The following is a 20,367-nucleotide window of genomic DNA, read 5'->3' on the forward strand; positions in this document are numbered from 1 at the left end:
TCCCTGAGGTTAAATAATGCCCATACCACACACGAAAGAAAGTGTCCAACCTACCAGAAAGCTAAAAGTACATACCAGTCACGAATCAAATATGGGGACACACCATGTATAGTAGTATAGCATCTTATGCAGTACAGCACCTGAACGAAAGTTCAACTCCGTCATGGGGACACATCATAAAAAATTTAATAACGGAATTCTAGGGGTGCACTAAATAAATGCGCAGCGGGCCAGAGCAGTGGCCAACCAAGTACGGCAAAAAACTGATGAGACTAACGCAGATGTTATCCTGATACAGGAGCCCTACACCCACACAGGGCAAGTCAGGGGCTACCCGCTCCAATATAAAATTATACAATGCAAGGAAGACACCCTAAGGACGGCGGTGGTAGTATGGAACCTGGAGATAACCACGATAAAAATACCACAACTTGGTACGCCATGAGCAGCATGTACCCATATTATTAGCTCTGTTGATAGCCTGTATGTGATCTCGCTGTACTGCAGACCAGGAATAGAAATAGATTTCGCTATCGCTTACCCACAAATGGTGCAAGAAATCCTAGCAGGAAAAATAGTCGTAATCGGCGCGATGTAAACTGCTGCTCCCCTGTCTGGCACAGCACTACGCTGAACCGACGAGGTACCAGGAATGGACAGAGGCTCGACGAGTTCATAGCAAATTCTATCTTCACTGTAAACAATCAACCCTTCAATCTACCGACATACAGCAACACCCTACGGGAATCAACCATAGACATTAAGCTAACCACAAGAAACATAGAAGCCATGTGACCAATTGGACAATGGTTGGTTGGTTGGTTGGGTTTTATTGGCGCATCAGCAACTAAGGCTATAATGCGCCATTGGACAATGCAAAACGCCTGGACCAAACTATTATATTTAGACCACACGAATAATTAAATTCATCTGCCATGTTGTGTCTTATATCTGTTAATTTTGTGCATTCGACGGTCGATTTGTCTGTTTGCTGGACGGACGAAAAAACCCCAGTTTCTGGGGAAGAACCTTGCTATCTACGCCTGAGACCAACTCAGCAATGGAGTGAAAAAAGCCCGTTAAAGTTCCTCGCGTCATCGATAGGATTTGAACCTGGGCCTTTTCCACCCGGTGTGGAGAGGACAGTGACGATACCACTGTGCTATCGCGCTGACTAAAATGGTTCGACCACATTGGATCACCGCACTATCACCTTTCAATATCAAGAAAACGATGCCAAGACCAACAAATGGTAAATACATGGCGAGCAGGTTTACCACCAAAAAGGTAAACTGGGCGCCCTTTCAAAAACAATTGATATGCAAATCACAAGCACATTGGTCATTTGAGTGAGCTTCCATCCTCAGTCGCCACCTGGGTTCTCACCCATTTGCGACCGTTCTCATTCGCATTTTCTTCTTCCGATCAAAAGGTTTTTAAAGCACAAAAGCACTTTTTTGAGTTGACCAGTTGACCACAACTGGTCAACTCAAAAAAACAAAAATTATTATTGTTGTTTCGACCATTTGGCCTCGTGGAGGGGGTCTGATGGCCCATCCCCACCACGAGGAGGTAGGACTTTACTACTAACGTTATCAAGGCATCGACTTCTAAGAAATGCAGTTTTGCAAACTGCAGGAAATACCCTATGGTACTCCTATCCCCAAACAATTCCTTTAAATTAAACTCAGTAAGAACGAGGGGCCCTAGCTCCAGCTGAAGTCTTATGTCTGCATAATATGGACACTCAAATACCAAGCGGAGACCGGTCTCCGGTTTTCCACAAGCACATTGCTCCCACGGAGACACCCCCAAGTGAAACAGCTTTGACCAGTGAGCACAGCACAGGTCGCGAGTCCAAATCGGAGCCATGAGAGTCGCTCTCAGCTCACGATCCGAACAGAAGGCATATAGATGTCTACCTTTCTCAGAATCGGTCCATTGCATTTGTTGTTGTTTGGTTTTTAGTAGCATTAGCAACTAAGGCCATATTGTTCCGGGATATACAGTGGTCATTCCCTGACCTTTCCGCATCATCCATATTTCGTGGTGACGGGCTCGAACCCCGGTCTCATCAAGAAGCGTGTGCTCCATTGCATTTCCAAAATGGCCTCAATTCATCATTGATTTGCCTTCGTTCCACTGGTAAATTATGTATCACAGCCTCCTGCCCCACCGGGCATGACCTGACGCCAAAAGTCATCCTGCAGATCCCTCACTTCAAGGCATATCTCAAGGAACACCATGCCACCACCAGCTCAGCTGGCATCTTACCAGCAAGGACACATAACGCGTCGGTGGTCACAGTCCTGCAAGCTCTAGTGATTCCTAGAAGAGCAAAACTTTCTGCAGAAGACAATGTCCTTCGGATGTGGGAATGTTGAATTGACCCTCCCCAAGCCCCAGCTGCGAAAGTCAAGATTGGGATAAAGATGTTATCATAAAGCAGGTGGAGGGCGACCCACTTTATACCCCAATCTACATGAGTCACTCGCTGGAGCTTGGCATACAATCGTTTCACCTTGTCTCTGATGTATGTAGCGTTTACTACAAAGGTCATATGCTCTCTCAGGGAAACTCTGAGGTACGTTATTCTGTTAGCCACTCTAAGAGAGAAACCTCCAGAGCGACAAACAGGTAGCCTGCTCCAGCTGAGGCATCCCCTTAGAAGAACGGCAACAGATTTATCATCAGAGACTTGCAGTTTATGCAGGACTGTCCAGCTCCCTATCTCAGCTTCTGAGCTGAGATAGGGAAGCTTCAACTCGCTCCTCTAAAATCCGGCACAGAGTGCCTTTTAATTTTAGCTGAATAGTTCATCAATAATGTCTTTCTTCCGATATTCAGTGGAGGTTCGTGGGCCTCAACATATAGACTTTGAACTGGGGATGTTCTGTATGCACCTAAGGCATCATCATATTTACACTCATTGAAGCGTTCCCTGAGGAAAAGCTCAACAATGCAATTAACTATATACAATCGACCCATTTAGCCTTCCATTAAAATTCCTTGTCATCGACAGGATTCGAACTTGGGCCTTTTTTCACCCGGTGTGGAGAGGACGGTAACGATGCCAGTGCTACCACGCAGACTAAAACGCCTGAACCACATCAGATCACCGCACAATCATCTTTCAATATCAAGAAAACGATGCCAAGACCAACAAATAGCAAATAAACCTTTTTGGTGGCGAGCAAGTTCGCCACCAAAAAGGTAAACTGGGAGTTCTTTCAATAACAATTGATCTGCAAATCACAAGTCCATTTGTCATTTGAGTGAGCTTCCATCCTAGGTCGCCACCTGGGTTCTCGCCCATATGTGACTTAGTTCTCATTCGCATTTTCTTCTTCCGATCAGTAGGTTTTTAAAGCACAAAACACCAAGACCAGAACTGGTCAACTCAAAAAAAAAATTGTTATTGTTGTTTCGACCATTTGGCCTCGTGGAGGGGGTGTGATGGTCCGTCCCAACCACGAGGAGGTAGGTCTTTACTTCTAACATCATCAAGGTATCGAAAAAAATAAAATTGTTATTATTGTTATTTCGACCATTTGGCCTCGTGGAGGGGGTGTGATGGCCCGTCCACACTACGAGGAGGTAGGTCTTTACTACTAACATTATCAAGGCATCGCCTTACTTCTAAGAAATGCAGTTTTGCAAAACTGCAGGAAATACCCAAAGGTACTCCTATCTTTACACAATTCCTTTAAATTAAACTCAGGAAGAGCGAGCGGCCTTTGCTCCAGCTGAAGTCTTATGTCCGCATAATATGGACACTTGAATACCAAGTGGAGACCGGTCTCCGGTTCTCCGCGAGCTCGGAGACAACCCCATGTGAAACAGCCTTGACCTCAGGCCATGTCCAGTGAGCACAGCACAGGCCGCAAGTCCAAATCGAAACCATGAGCATCGCTCTCGGCTCACGATCCGAACAGAAGGCATAAAGGCATATAGATATCTACCTTTCTCAGAACTGGTCCATTGCATTTCCCAAACGGCCTCAATTCATCATTGATTCGCTTTCGTTCCGCTGGTAAATCATGCTTCACAGCCGCCTGCCCCACCAGGCACGACCTGACGCCAAAAATCATCATGGAGATCCCTCTCTTCAAGGCATATCTCAAGGCATATCTTAAGTAATAGTTAACTACCTAACCATGGCTGACCGTGAGCATCCCACCAGCCGTGCTGTTTCGGATATGCTCTGACCCGGTCGTCTGGCCATTACAATTTGTCCTTTGTCAAACTCGCGTATGTCTGCTGCCTTTCCCATTTGAAGAACAAGAGTAACACTGATTAACGGAGCTCAGTATCAGGTGTTTTTTATACCGTGTCCGACCCGCGCACGCGCCGTATTTCACCTGCAGTTGCTTCGATTTGCATAACAACTCGCTGGTCATAATGTTTTGGCTCATCGGTGTAAATTTCAAGCACTATGGTTGTCGCATAAAAAAAAAAAAATATATATATATATATATATATATATATATATATTGCAATCTTTGATTTTCTTAAAATATGGATCGTGTGGGTTTTTTTTTTTTTTTTTTTTAATATCTTTTATGAAGTAAATATCCACTTGTTATTTGCAGCCTTTCTGGAAGTAATAGTTAACTACCTATCCATCAAAGTAGCTATATCGCTGTCAGAATCATAATTACAGTAATTAATATTTTGCTTATTTTCTATATATAGTTTTGCCAGAATATTTACTTACCATTTGCTTTCTTCGCCTGGTTGTTGAGGTATTTTTTCTGCCTGGCTCGGGAATTCTGGAACCATACCTGAGTCACTCGTTTGCTGAGTCCCGTAATTTGAGCAATTCTCTCCAAATCTTGCCCATCGGGATTGGAATCGAGATTGAAGTTTGCTTGGAGAACTTGTAATTGCTCTTCTGTGAACGTTGTTCGAACCCTCTTGGTTTTAGCCTTTTGTTGCTGTTCCTGGTCGTTATTTTCTATAGTAGCAGTAAAAATATACGAAAGTTCCTTCAAATTCTCAGCTATGAGAAGTTTTCACTGTAAATCAAAAATTAAAATCTAAAATGAAAATCTAAAGGCGGCGATAAAATTAATATTAAACTGATGATAGATAATTATATTAAAACATCCCACATTGTTACAGATTTATGCTTAACCCCTGTCCCAGTTTTGGCCCGATCAGATTGTAAGGTTTATCGAATCCTAATACATTCTTATATTCAGACGGAATTCTGAACCCAGACCCAAGTGAAATATTTGACATAAAACGATTTTTTTCTTTTTCGTTAATGTTTTGATACAAAATTTAAAACTTGAAATATTAGTTGTTGGATTTTACGCGCATCAGGGACTTAGACCATACTGTGCCGTATGTGCTATGTTTGTAAATTGCGTATGTTCTGTGTTCGAGCTGCCAGTTTGTTGGTCGAAAAACCAGAGTTAACGAGAGAGAGAGAGAGAGAGAGAGAGAGAGAGAGAGAGAGAGAAGGTTAAAAAAAAAAAAAAAAAAAAACCATGCCGCCCTCGCCTGACTAACCACATCGTGAAAAAGGCCCATGAAAATTCCTCGCGTAAAATATCTAAGTATTTTCCGCCCGTGTAGGGAGGACGATGTTAATATCAACTGTGCTACCGTGAAAGCATCAAAACACTGAACAATAAATGGTGGGAGGAGATGCCCAGGATGGTCTAGCTCAAAAATTTATTAGTAAAGGGCAGCAGAGACTACAAGGATAAGTCTGGCTGATGCTTCTGCAACCATCAGAATTGTGAATGCACGAGGTGTGGCAATAAAGTTTCCGGACTGGTGCAATAAAAAGACCACAAAGTGAAGGAGCTCAAAAATGGTTTCATTTTTATTCAAAGTAATCACTACCTGATTGAATGCACTTATTATACCTTTATAAAAGTTTCTGAAAAGAGTCAGCGAAGGCGTCCAAAGAAATGATATTCAATTCGGCGGTTACGTTTTTCCTTTATAAAATAAAATACATTTTCTATTTATACTCCGGGATGACGAAACGGTCAGAGGAGTTCACAAGATAGAGAGAATACAAGAAACAGCACTGTATTCAGCAGTCACGGGCTTGAACCCCGGTCACTCAAGGCACGTGTACTTATGCACCCGCGCGCCTGACCACTAGGCTACGGCGGCCTTATGTTCTTAACATCCTGAAATTTCTTTCTTTGAGGGCAGGTTTCATTTTGGGAAAGAGGAAGAAGTTCGCCGATGTACTAGATCGGAAGAATAGGGTTGATGGCTGATTTGTACAATGCCATGTTTCACAATAAGGGCGGAATGAGCATGCCATTGTCGTTCAACAAAAACCAGCTGCCTATCACTTCTCAGCCTTTTGGCTAAGGTCAAAGTGCCTTTCTTTCAAAATTGCGGTCTCACCCGACAAATGCTCTGCATTGAAGGGAACGTACGTAGAACACACGACTGAATCTCCCTTTCAGGTACAAATTCCTTGTGAATCATAGCATTTGTCGAAAAACATGATCTGCATCGTCTTGATCCTGGATACGAAACATTTTGAGACTTGGTGGTGATTTTGAAGTCCACGACATGCTCACTGTACGATTCTTCTCTGTGTCGTACTGGAACACCCAAAAATTAACTCCAGTGATAATACAGTAGGAAACTAAGATTGTCTTGACGAGTCTAGATAAAGTCTTCGTATGATGACACTCTTCGCTGCTTCTGCTCATTCGTGAGGCACAAATTTTTCACTGACCTTCCTTTTCCCTAAATCTTCATGCAGAATTTGACGAATCGTCTCCTTATTCATATCCAACTCATCTTCTAGGGGTCAAATGACGATCTTCTGCCACAATTTCCAGAACTTTTGCAACTCTGTCCTCATTTCCAGCGGTTGATGTACCCTCATTTCTTGCGTTATTGCAAACATACTCACGTCTGTTTTTGAATCGCTTATATTATTATTACATATTGGTACAACTTAACGTTCCATCAGCATAAACATTTTTTAGTATTTAATGCGTTTCTGTTAGCAGATTTTTTCTAAGTTCAAAGCAAAATCTGATACTCGTTCGTTGCTCTATCGCAAAATCATAACAAGGTAAGTTAACATTACTAATGAAACTGGTTGTTACTTGCAACCTATCAATCAGCATATTGAATAATCTCCGCACCACCATTTGTTGGAGGAAGTTTGAACTACTTCAGTTTATTTTCAAACTCATCGAACATGACCGAAAGAACATGGTCCTGAAACTTTATTGCCACACCTCAATATGTCTAGAAATTATAGAAAGATTGTTCTGGTAGTATCCAAAGTTTACAAAAAAGAGTCTACACTTACCCACGGAAGCACAGCAGCAGCTGGAAAACATATCTGAAATTGCATATGGAATCCTTCGCACGCACGCACACACACCTATTCAGCAAGCGCAACAGACACCCACTAAGATAATTTGTTGCAGTTTGCTGAAATTCTTATACGGGGTAAAATAGGTTTTAATTCAATTACATCATTAGTTGATTCCACCCCACGTTTAATTTTATTTTCCTTTTAACTGTTTGGATTAACCGCTGCTGATCTGGAAAACTGGCTTTTCAGTTAGCTACCCCCTGGGTTGGGCAGCACATCATCATCATCATATTTACACTCATTGCAGCGTTCCCTGAGCAAAGGCTCAACAACGCAATTTAACTATTTACATCGACCTATTTAGCCTTCCCAGCCGCAAGGACTCGCCTTACTGCCGGGAAGTTTACCATCCCTAGCCCCGTGGAGGCAGGTCGCTACTACCCTTATTTGCACCATTTTAACAACACTCTAAGTGAGTAGAATTCTGATTGCTTTGATCAACCCACAATCGAAATCTATACAATTTTAAACCAAACGATTACATTTCAATTTCGAAATCAAAAATACCATGTACATAATATACAATTTAGCAACGACAAGCAGTTGCAATATAAAACTAACTTCCGCAAGCATGCGGGAATAAAATGAACCTAATGGTTCAAGTAGTGCCCTGAGCACTACGTATGATATTTACATTTGTTAGGTACCTTATAAAAACTTTATAAATATTTTCATTTTCAAAGAGCTTCTGCATCCCATGAGGAATGGATACACCTAACTGGCCAAGTAGCCTCTGCCTTGGCACGTTATATAATTGACACTTAAAAATGACATGCTGACTATCCTCAATCTGGCCGCAACGACAGCGATCACTGTCCGCGAGACCCAGCTGATGAAGCCGCAACCGAAGTCCGTGTCCAGTAACAACCATAGCCTGGAAAACTCCGAGTTTAGGCCACTTGCGTATCTGTTCTAACCGTGAGATGTCAGGCATCATCTCAAACGTCACTCTACCCTTGGAAGACGTAGTCCAACGTTCCTGCCACAGGCAGCGAACCTCTAGCGAAATCCTTCTGCTTTCATCCTTCAAGTCGGGTTTACCGAACACTCTTCCCACATCGGGGCAACAACGGACACCCATCAACTCCAAAGGCAAGTTGTTCTTAGTTCCATATCTTAGGAGCTTCTCCAGAATCAGCAAGTCAACTGGCTCTGCCTGTGCAAGAATCTGCAGTGCTTCTGTGGAGACAGTGCGGCAAGCTCTGGTCACACTCAACAGCGCAAACCGCTGGGCAGCCATCAAGTGGCGCCTTACTAAACATCTGTCAATAGCCTGTCCCCAGGCTCCACAGGCATAGGTAATTATAGGGACAAAGAGGCACTTGTAAAGTATATCCAAGTTCCTACCTTTGATTCCCCAGTCAGCTCGGGTGATCCGCCTGAGCTTCCCATACAGTTTCTTGATCTTATCTCTCATGAACTTCGCATGAGGAATAAAGCTCAGTCTCTGATTCAGAATGACTCCCAGATACTTAATCACTGGCACAAAACCCAGGGAAAGCCCACCAAGGCCTACTGAGGGATGTCTATTAGGACTGAAGTGCCCTTCAAGCATCATGCACTGCGACTTCGTCGGCGATATCATTAACTTGTGAACCGAGGCCCAAGTCTGTATCCGATCCAACACCCAACTGGCTTTTTGCTCCAGTTCTAATCGGGCGTCACCGCACACAAGTACGGCAACATCGTCCGCGTAAGCTACAATCTCCACACCATTCCAGTCTTGGTTCAATAACTCGTCCAAGACGAAGTTCCACATAAAAGGGCCTATAATGGAGCCCTGCGGAACTCCCCTGGAGACCGTGTGACATACTTTCTCGAAGCGGTTAGACACCACCACTCTCCGATCATGAAAGTAGTTACGCAAGAGACGATAGATATCACTCGGACAGTCCACAAGTCTCAATCGGCATAAGATGCTTTCCCACCAGAGGCGGTCAAAAGCTCCCTTAAAATCAAGGAATATGCCCAGAACATACTTACTCTCCGAGCTACGAACCAGCGAGAGCAGTCTCACCATAGCATCCTCAGCAGAACGGCCCGGTCTGAAGCCAAACTGCCGATCAGACTCCTGGTGTTTCGCTCTATATGCTGCGTTCAATCGGCTCATTATGAGTCTCTCAAACGTCTTTCCCAAGACAGATAGCAAGGCAATCGGCCTGTAAGAAGACGGGTACGTCTTCTCTCGATCGTCTCCCTTCAGGAGTACGACAAGTCTGGCTTCTTTCCAACTCTGCGGAAAGGTGCACTCTTCAAGGCACTGGTTGTAAAGCGACAACAATAAGTCAGGAAAATGTCTGAAAAATTCCTTGAGAATCTCAGCAGAAATGTTGTCAGTGCCAGGGGCCCTACGGTTTCGCATGCTTTTCACGGCCAGCTCGAGTTCAGCCATAGAGAACATCTCAGTGGTTGGGCAGCACATCATCATCATCATATTTACACTCATTGCAGCGTTCCCTGAGCAAAGGCTCAACAACGCAATTTAACTATTTACATCGACCTATTTAGCCTTCCAAGCCGCAAGGACTCGCCTTACTGCCGGAAGTTTACCATCCCTAGCCTCGTGGAGGCAGGTCGCTACTACCCTTATTTGCACCATTTTAACAAAACTCTAAGTGAGTAGAATTCTGATTGCTTTGATCAACCCACAATCGAAATCTATACAATTTTAACCAAACGTTTACATTTCAATTTCGAAATCAAAATACCATGTACATAATATACAATTCTGCAACGACAAGCAGTTGCAATATAAAACTAACTTCCGCAAACATGCGGGAATAAATGGACGTAACAGTTCAAGTAGTGCCCTGAGCACTACGTATAACATTTACATCTGTTAGGTACCGTATAAAAATTTTATATATACATTCATTTTCAAAGAGCTTCTGCATCCCATGAGGAGTGGACACACCTAACTGGCCAAGAAGCCTCTGCCTTGGCACATTATATAATTGACACTTAAAAATTACATGCTGGCTATCCTCTATCTGGCCGCAACGACAGCGATCACTGTCCGCGAGACCCAGCAAAGTTGGTATAATCACCGTCATCTCCACATCAGGTGGAAAAAAAAACGTGGGTTCGAATCTCGTCAATATGCGAGGAATTTTTATGGGCCGTTTTCACGATGTGGTTGAGTTAGTCGGTTTCAAGCGACGGTAGCATGTTTTTTTTTTATTGCGGAAACTCGTTTTTTTCATTCAGCAAATAAAAGATCTATCACAGCACTCACAATATACAGACATTATATATGCGGCACAATACAGCCTAAGTCGCTGATGGGCTTAAAACCCAACAACAACAACAACAAGAGTTAGTTATCAAAAATAACAAGAAGCACGATTTCGACTCAATAAAGGGAACACTGACTTAGATTGCCTTGAAGGATTTCCTCGCAGTAGCACAGTGGATATAAGCACCGTCCTCCCCACTCCGGCGAGGGCAGTAATTATATCCACTTATAGAAAAAGTCTTGGTTTCAATCCTGTCAATGACGGGAGAAACTTTTATGAGCTTTTTTTTTCACGTGGCTCAGTTAGTTATTCTCAGGCAGGGGCTGCATAGTTTTCCTCCCAGAAACTCGGGTTCTTTCGTCCAGTAAACAGGCAAGTTGATCACAGAATACATGCAATATACAGATACAATATACTAACGCCTCATGGCCTTAAACACCCGAAATTCTTATTTTTATGAATAATCGATGTTTTCTTGCCGCTATTTTCCCAGCACAAGGGAACACTGCGAAGATTAAGGTTTTATTGAAGAATACGGACAAAGATAGTACCGACCCCACGGTCGTAATGCCCCACAGTTTTACTGTCTATTTTAGGGAAGATTTATGAAAGATTGTTAATGGTAAAGCTAGTTTCTATGTAGTCTTGTAAACAATATGGAAATTAGGAGAACCGAAGATGCCCAATTTGCAACAACCGCAGCCATAGGAAGAAATGTAATCAACATGGATCAGCATCACTATGGCATACTTTCAATATCTGATTAAGTCCATGCCATGATGAATGTAAGTTTTCCAGAGGACTAAACAGAGAATGAACTCACTATCTGTTTGTGTATCTAAATAAAGCGATCACTCAGTGTAAGTGTGAAACTACTTTCTCGTGTTTGGTTTTCTTCAAAAACAAGTAAAAAAAATTCGACAGACTGAATGTCGAACAAGATTTAAATATAAAATTGTCTTCTATTCTTGATATAAAGTTACTTTGTGATGTTAAAGACATTATCATTCCATTAGTTCTCTTCTTGGTTAAAAACTATAAAGGAAACATAACTTTTTGTTATAAGATTAATTTTTAAAAAATTATGATATTAGGGTCCCCCGTAAATGATTACATCTACCCATATATTTATTTTGTCTGTAAATTGCGTGTTCTCTGGTCGATTTGCATGTTTGCTGGACAAAAAAAACACAGTTTCTGGGAAAAAAAAAACATTACTATCTACGCCTGAGACCGAATAACTCAGCCAATGAGTGAAAAAAGACCGTTAAAGTTCCTCGCGTCATCGATGGGATTCGAACCCGGGCCTTTTCCACCCGATGTGGAGAAGACGGTACGGTGACGATACAACTGTGGTGGTGACGATACCACTGTGCTACCGCGCAGACTAAGAATAAATAAAGTAAAAAATTAAGCTTTTCTTATTGTTTTTTTATATGCGTTTATATTTTTGAGCCGCGAAAAAGGTAATAAAAAATAAAAAAAAGTCCGCAGGTGTATATAAGGTTTGGGAAACTCCTATTCCAATCAAAGGGGAAGTGGGTGGTTGGGGAAGATGCCTGGAAAATGTCAGAGTATCCTGTGCTAATAATGAAGTCGGAGGTAGTTGGGCTGTGGCGTGACGTACAGGTTGCTGTTTTCTATCCTATGTATATATATAAGCAGGGATAGGCTGTCTGAATTGGATCACTTTAACTTTGAAAATCAATAATTCTTAGGAAGCATGATAAAATTTTGTCCGAACAGGTATGCAAATGATGCAATGCCTAAATATCAATAAAATTATTAATGCAAAATATACAAAGTGGTAGAATTATTCTAATTAAATGCATCACACAGATACAAAATCAGTTCTAATCTAGGAAGTAGGACCCGGGTTGGATCAGTAGGTTTCTTAGATTAGGCCACCAGTGATATTATTAGCCTTGTACTGAATTCTTCTTAATACTTGATAATCAGCAAAAATCAGCGACAAAGACTAATATTTTTATTATAGAAGCAAATTGAAACTATATTTTAGCAAGTATTTTATGATTTTTAGAAATTTATTGAGGTTTAAAAATATTTGCATAATATTTGCAATCTAAACTTCGCAGCCTATAGTGAAGAATTAAAACTCTTTTCATTAAATAAAAAACACTCCGCAGTTTATTTTAAAAAGTAAATTGTTATAAATTGTCAAGAAGAATGTTTTAAGTTTTTCTTAATTATTATTATTTAGAAATTATTTTTATTATTGAGAAAAATTTCCTGAGGCAAAAATTGCTGCTTTTGATATGCTTCCATGAAGATACTGTGAAGTTGTACAAACAAAAGAATAGATTTTTTTTATCTTTAAATCCTATACATTCTTCATGAACCCATTTGAGACCGGTTCAATTGTGTGTGTGTTGAAAGCGTCAAAGCAACTAAAGCTAACTATGAGGCGACATTATATGATGTCTGTAATTGCATGTGTTCTTCAGTCTGTTTGCAGCTTGCTAAACGAATAAACCCGAGCTAAAGGATGAGGGGGAACGAGTAGAGAGGAAAAACCAAGTAAGGGGGAACCCACGCTAGAGACCCACTAATTGAGCTAAGTTGTGAAAAAGTCCACGAAAATAAATTGAGCCACTGAGGATATTCCAATTCAGGTCTCTTTCACAGGATTGGAAAGGACGGTAATTATATCCTGCATCTATTATAAAAGGTATGATCGCTGTTTTATAGACCCACGCCTTTTACACATATTTGTGTAAAAGGCTTGGGTTCGAAACATGTCTCAGTAAAAAGTTTTATGGGGTTTTTTTTACGCTGCGGCCGAGTTAGCCAGTCTCGGGAGTGGAGTGCATGGTTGGCGAATTCGAGGAATATTATGGTCTATGTTACATATTTATGTAAGACAGACCATATTAATTATTGCTAGTGTAAGCTTTGACCTACCAAAAAAAAATTAATAAATAAAAAAAAAATAATTAATAAATAAATAAATAAGAATAAAGTAATAATAATAATAATATGTATATATGCATTTAATATCCGAATATTCTTACAAATTAGACTGATTCGGTGAACAATTAATTATACACGCAACTTACAATTAAGATAGGATTAGGAATAAGTCGTTATGAAAATGTTTAAGGGCAAGACGAAATTCCCAGAAGGAGGGTGAACTTAGACCTACAAAAAGAAGGTCAGGTTAAATTTCCCCGAAATGATTCGAACCAGGAGAAATATATGGAGAAGGTCAAGGACGATAGAACTAATCAGGGTAAAATAAGGGATGGGGGGAGAATTTTAGGACAAAAAGGATATAGCTAACCCGAAAATCCCTGGACTAGTATACGCAGTCAGAGGCCCAAGGGTAACATATAGTTACCGAAGTAATGAATTAACCGTAGGTGAAACAAAGGTATATATATATATATATATATATAGTACACAGAGTAAAAGAGTGTACGCCTACACTAGTTTATGTTATATATTTTATGCAACATAGACTAAAACAGCAAAGGCTTTTTCCTCTTTTTTTTTTTTTTTGAAAAGGCCAAAGAACTTATGTTAGGACGTTAAGTATGAGGATGGATCAAAAACTGGATTCTCCGTCGTAAGTCAGTAGATTTTGCAAGCTATATATACAGTGGCAGCCATATTAATAACATCACTGTAAATTTTCTCCCAAAACAAGCATTATTATTGAAATAATTGTCCCTATAGCCTAAAATTTGTTACACATTGATGTAAAATGATTATGCATTTTACTGATAAGAAAATAAATTGGAGAAAACTTTTTAGACACGTTTATTCACAAATAATCACAGAAATACACTGAAGGCCATATGAATGCCTTTTCATTGTGACCAATGTTTGAAATTATCATTATATATTAAGATGGAAAAAAAATAGCATTAAACAAAATGAAAAAAAAAATAGCATTATACGGTTGTGGTACCATTTGGCCTTCTATAGATATTAGTATTTTGCTTTCCTACCACGAGCTTTAAATACTGTACTGCTTTGCACCTGTCTGATATGGATTGTATCAAAATTCTTGATATAATCGCTGATTACCAGACATGAATAATGGTTTCTTGGTACTGAACACGAAAAATTGTTTCTTGGTAACAGAATTAATAGTTTCTTGCAATGTTATCTTGTTTGATGTCGTTTTAGCAGCAATTTTCTGTCCTATAACATTCCAGAAGTTTTCAATTGGTTTCAAACAGAAACCATTTCCTGGCCATGATAAGGATCGGGTATGGCAGCCTCGCATGTTTGAAACAAGTTAAATTAGTATACTACAAATTGTATTAAAGGATTGTGTAACGTTGTACTAACCTTATATGCAGTGTAGTAAAGCGCAGAATCCTGTTGGAAAACAATTTTATTTTCCTTGAAAGAGGTCTATGATGACGGGCAGAAGCGTCTCCTTTAAACGTTTTGTGAGCAGTCGGGCAGTATACATTTATAAATGGCAAACCATTTATAAATGTATACTGCCCATTCCTTTTCTCGTTATGAACCTCCAAACCATCTGGCCCAATGAAAACTAATGTTGACTGAATACATCGCGACGATAAGCTTCGTTAGAGCAACGCCGAATGCAAAATTTACCATCCGATCTCTGGAGGTTAGATTTGGATTCATCAAAGAATATTACAGATTCCCATTGCTCAAATGTCCAATCAGTATCCTGCGTTAGTCATATTTTCTTCGTGGATTTTGTGAATAAGGGCTTCTGACGAAGATGATATACTTTCAGACCACTCACTCCAAGTCTTCGTTGGACAGTTCTATTACTTGCATATACCATAGTATGTTCCCTCCACATAAGTTTTAAGTCTCTGGAACTTGCACTACAATTACGGAAGCACAGATGATCCAAACCTCTAGCCTATGTTGCAGTAATTTTCCGTTTCAGTTCGGTTCCAGATTTTCTTTTCACATCTTTTCGCATTTTTTTTAAGTTACTTTGATACAGCAGATTGGTTAAAGCCAACATTTAAAACTACACTGAAAAGACATAATTCATGGGATACCTGGTTCCTGGGCAACGCCGCCGCTGTCACTCCTCTCGCCAGTGGACAAACCCACTGCTTCGCAGGTATATAGGTATATACCTTCGCAGGTATATTAGAGCTGGAAAAGGAATTAGAAAATGTGAATTGGAATATCATCGGTTTGGCTGAAACAAGAAGAAGAAATGAATCACTTATAAGTTTATCAAGTGGAAATCTGCTGTACACCAATGGAAACAGTGAAAGGAGTGAAGGTGGAGTTGGGTTTCTGGTCCATAAAGATTTTAAAAACAACATTTTGGAATTCAAAAGTACATCACCAAGAGTGTCAAGACTAATACTCAAGATTTCTAAGAGATACAAGCTAAAGATTATAATGATTTATGCACCAACATCGAGCCATGATGATGAAGAGGTTGAAGAAATGTACACTGAAATTGAGAGTCTTCTAGATGAGCAGAAAACCCACTACACTATTATTATGGGAGACTTCAATGCTAAGGTTGGAAAAAGACAAAACAGCACAGAAAGGGGAACTATAGGAAATTTTGGAATTGGTGAAAGAAATGAAAGAGGTGAAAGACTTGTGGAATTTGCAGAATCTCAAGGACTGTCAGTAATGAACACTTTTTTCAAGAAAAGGGTGAACAGAAAGTGGACATGGAAGAGTCCAAATGGATTAACAACTAATGAAATCGACTTCATCCTCACTACCAGAAGATATATTGTGAATGATGTTACCGTCCTGAATAAGGTAAATGTTGGAAGTGATCACAGAATGGTAAGATGTACACTTGATATAGATGTAGGAAAGGAAAGGAAAAAACTGACTCGAGTAAATAATACAAAGGTCTTTGAGATAACAGAGGAGGAGAAAAAGCAGTATGTACTGGAACTTAAGAACAAGTTTGAGCTTCTGCAGACTGCTGAGGACCAAGATATCGACGAGGAATATTACAACTTTTTGAAAGTGATAAAGCCCAAGAAACCTATAGGGAAAAAGAAATCCAAAGAAGAAAAAATTAGTCAAGAAACACTTGTCATGATGAACCGAAGACGACAAATGAAAAGCAAGAAAAACACTGACAGGGAGAAAATTGAGTATACTGAGTTATGCAAAGCCATTAGAAAGAGACTCAGAGAGGACATAAGAAGATTTAACACAAGAAAAGTAGAACAAGCATTAAGGGAAAACAAAGGATTTAAATCAGCAGCCATGAGCAGTAATACAGAAAGACAAATGATACTGAAACTGAAGAATAGCGATGGTGTACTTATAAACAGCAGAGAAGGCATAATTCAAATAGCAGAAGACTACTATAGAGAATTATACAAGGAGCAGGGGAATGATGCCCGCAGTGGGGAAGATGGATTGCAAAGTAGCAACACATACGACATACCCAATATTCTTCCTGATGAGGTAGAACATGCATTGAAGAAAATGAAGAATCAGAAAGCCCCGGGGGAAGATGAAGTTACTGTAGAGTTGTTGAAATTGGGAGGAAGAGACATAACACAAAAACTGGCAAGGCTCTTCACAAAGTGCATTAGAAAAGGTGTGACGCCTAAGCAGTGGAATAATGCAATCATAGTTTTGCTGCATAAGAAAGGAGATAAATCAGAAATTGGAAATTATAGACCAATTAGCTTGTTATCCCACATCTACAAGTTGTTCACAAGGGTCATTACTAACAGATTAGAAAGAATACTGGATGAGAATCAACCGAAAGAGCAAGCTGGCTTTAGGACAGGATTCTCAACTATGGATCACCTTCATGTAGCTAATGGAGAAAGCAAATGAATATAAAACACCATTATGCCTGGCATTTGTGGATTATGAAAAGGCATTTGACTCCATACAGCATAAGGCAATGTTTCGGGCACTGGAAAGACAAGGCATTGATACCCCATATATTATGATTTTGAAGAAAATATACGAGAGTGCTACCTCCTTTATTAGACTAGACAAAGACAGTAGGAAATTTAAAATTGAGAAAGGAGTTCGACAAGGAGACACAATATCTCCGAAGCTGTTTACTGCTGCCCTTGAGGTAGCTTTCAGAAGATTAGACTGGTCGCAGAAAGGAGTCAATGTGAACGGAGAGTACCTAAACCATTTACGATTTGCAGATGACATTGTGGTCATAAGCCATGATCCCAAAGAATTAGAGGAAAATCTTAATCAGTTATGCACAGCTAGTAAGGATTTTGGACTAAAGATGAATATGGCTAAAACAAAAGTAATGATGAACAAGTATGCCACAGAAAGGGAAATAATGATTGAAGGAGCAGTAATTGAAAAGGTGGAGTCATATACTTATCTGGGACAAGTTATTAGCTGTAATAATGATAAATGGCTGGAAGTCAAGAGAAGAATAAATTTTGGATGGATAGCATTCAGGAAATATAGTCACATACTGAAGAGCAATATCCCAGTTTGTCTGAAACGTAAAATAATGGACCAATGTATACTCCCCATCATGACTTATGGAAGTGAAACTTGGACACTCACCAAAAGAATGGAAGAGAAGCTGAGAACTACACAGCGAAGAATGGAACGAATCATATTGGGAATAAGACTGTTAGATAAGAAGAGAAACACATGGATTAGGCAACAAACTCAAGTAAAGGACATTCTTATCAAAACTAAAGAACTAAAATGGTCTTGGGCAGGACACATAGCTCGAAGACATGATGACAGATGGACTAAGAAAATAACAGAATGGTATCCAAGAGGAGCTAGAAGAAAACCTGGAAGACAAAGGCGGAGATGGATAGATGAAATTCATGAGTTTGTGGGTAGTAAATGGATGTCCAGTGCTCAAAACAGAAGGAACTGGAAAGTTGCTGGAGAGGCCTTCATCCTGCAGTGGATTGAAAATGGCTGATGATGATGATGATGATAGATAAAATGTCATGAGTTAACCGGCTCTGAAAGAGGGATGACAGTGGGTGCCCGACGCATGGGTCACTCTATCGCGTACAGAAATAATTGCATATTCCCGTTCGACAGTATCAACAGTGTATCGGGAAGACGCGATTTCCGGAATAACATCTCATCGTGGACAGCGCTGTGGGCGGAAAAAGGTGGTGGAGGAACGTGGCCGTCAACGTCTGTCTCGCGTTGTTTCAGCCAACTGGCGAACGACAGTGGCACAAATCACCGCCGACTTCAACAAGGGAGGTGCCAGAAACGTCTCCACCAAGACCATCAGGCGATCATTAGCCGCAATAGGTTATGGGAGCCGTCGACCCAACAGAGTCCCATTATAACATCATGACACAGGACTCTACGCCTCAACTGGGCGAAAGAACATCGGCACTCGACCATAGATGATTGGAGATGGGTCTTCGGGTCCGATGAGTCCCGTTTCCAGTTATTTCGAGCGGACGGGAGGGTTCGTATATGGCGGAAACCGCACGAAGCTATGCAACCGTCCTGTCAACAAGGAACTGTTCAGGCAGGTGGGCAGTCGGTAATGGTCTGGGACCTGTTCAACTCGTAAGACACAGCACATGTCAACTGGCACAAGTTGGGACCTCTGGTACGTCTAGATGCATCTCTGAAGGGTCCGGGTTACTTGTCCATCCTTGGACAAGTAACCCGTCGGTAATGGTCTGGGACCTGTTCAACTCGTAAGACACAGCACATGTCAACTGGCACAAGTTGGGACCTCTGGTACGTCTAGATGCATCTCTGAAGGGTCCGGGTTACTTGTCCATCCTTGGACAAGTAACCCTCATCGTGCACCCACAGGGCAATGGACTCTTCCAGGAGGACTATACGCCTCCCCACAGAGCCATGTCAACTAGAACATGGTTCGAAGAGCATTCCGCAGATTTTAAATGGCTGGAAGTCAAGTGGAATGGCCTCCCGTTCACTGCACATGAACACGGCGAGGCATTGAGTCCACTAGTTCACGAAAGCGTTCCACAGGTATTTCCGTCCATACTTACTGCATGGACGGAAATACCTGTTGGATCCTCCCCCCAGGAATGCGGCGGGATTTCCGTCGCATTCCTGGGGGGAGGATCCAAAACTCGAACGAACCTTTCCACATTTTTAGGATGCTGGGGAAAGGTACGTTCGAGCTTTGGATCCTCCCCCAGGAATGCAACGGAATTATGCACGGCGGTGCAGTAAGCATGGATGGAAATACCTGTGAAACGCTTTCGTGAACTAGTGGACTCAATGCTTCGCCGTGTGACTATCCTTATCCGGGCGAAAGGTGGGACTACCCGTTACTAGGTAGGTATTCCATGATTTCTGTGTACTCAGTGTACATGTCGACTATAAAAGCCCTCCCTATCAAGAGCAATGATTATACTTTTCTTTGGAGTTGGAGTTGGCTGAATGTATGCCACACCGCTGTTCAACACGAAATGACGACAGATAGTAGAAAGGGTGATTTTCTAAACAAGATGATGCAATACAACTCTAATATTACACGGAAGTCTTAATAGTTTAGAGTAGACATAGGATGTGCGGTACCATTCCGATTAACGGTGGGTTTCATACCCTTAAACAGCACCATCCTGGAAGACGGAGGAAAGATATTATGATCTAAGCATCTCTTTGTGGTGCAGGACATTGTTAATATCTGGACTGGGCAACTCCTTGTGCTGTTTAGTTCTGGACTGCCAAAATGTGCGGGTGGACTGCAGTTCTTGTCTTTGCTTCTTTTCATGTATTATTAAAACGATTTCTCACTTACGGTCTCTTTTCTTTTTATGGTGCTTCTGTGTACAACACCGCTTC

General features: G+C 41.0%; 1 protein-coding gene across 1 annotated transcript in view; it reads right to left on the bottom strand.

The window, feature by feature from the left end:
* Awh (LIM/homeobox protein arrowhead) overlaps positions 1-20,367 on the bottom strand; it is a 197,993-nt gene that overhangs the window by 12,163 nt on the left and 165,463 nt on the right. The window contains exons 4-5 of the mRNA XM_090390027.1: positions 4,718-4,957; positions 2,275-2,406 (exon numbers count right to left, since the gene is read on the bottom strand). Coding sequence (XP_090246153.1) covers positions 2,275-2,406; positions 4,718-4,957 — 372 coding nt within the window. The remainder of the gene's footprint in view (positions 1-2,274; positions 2,407-4,717; positions 4,958-20,367) is intronic.

The sequence above is a fragment of the Mastigoproctus giganteus genome, chromosome 2 (assembly GCF_048544385.1).
Source record: "Mastigoproctus giganteus isolate SK-2022 chromosome 2, ASM4854438v1, whole genome shotgun sequence".
NCBI lineage: Eukaryota > Metazoa > Arthropoda > Arachnida > Uropygi > Thelyphonidae > Mastigoproctus > Mastigoproctus giganteus.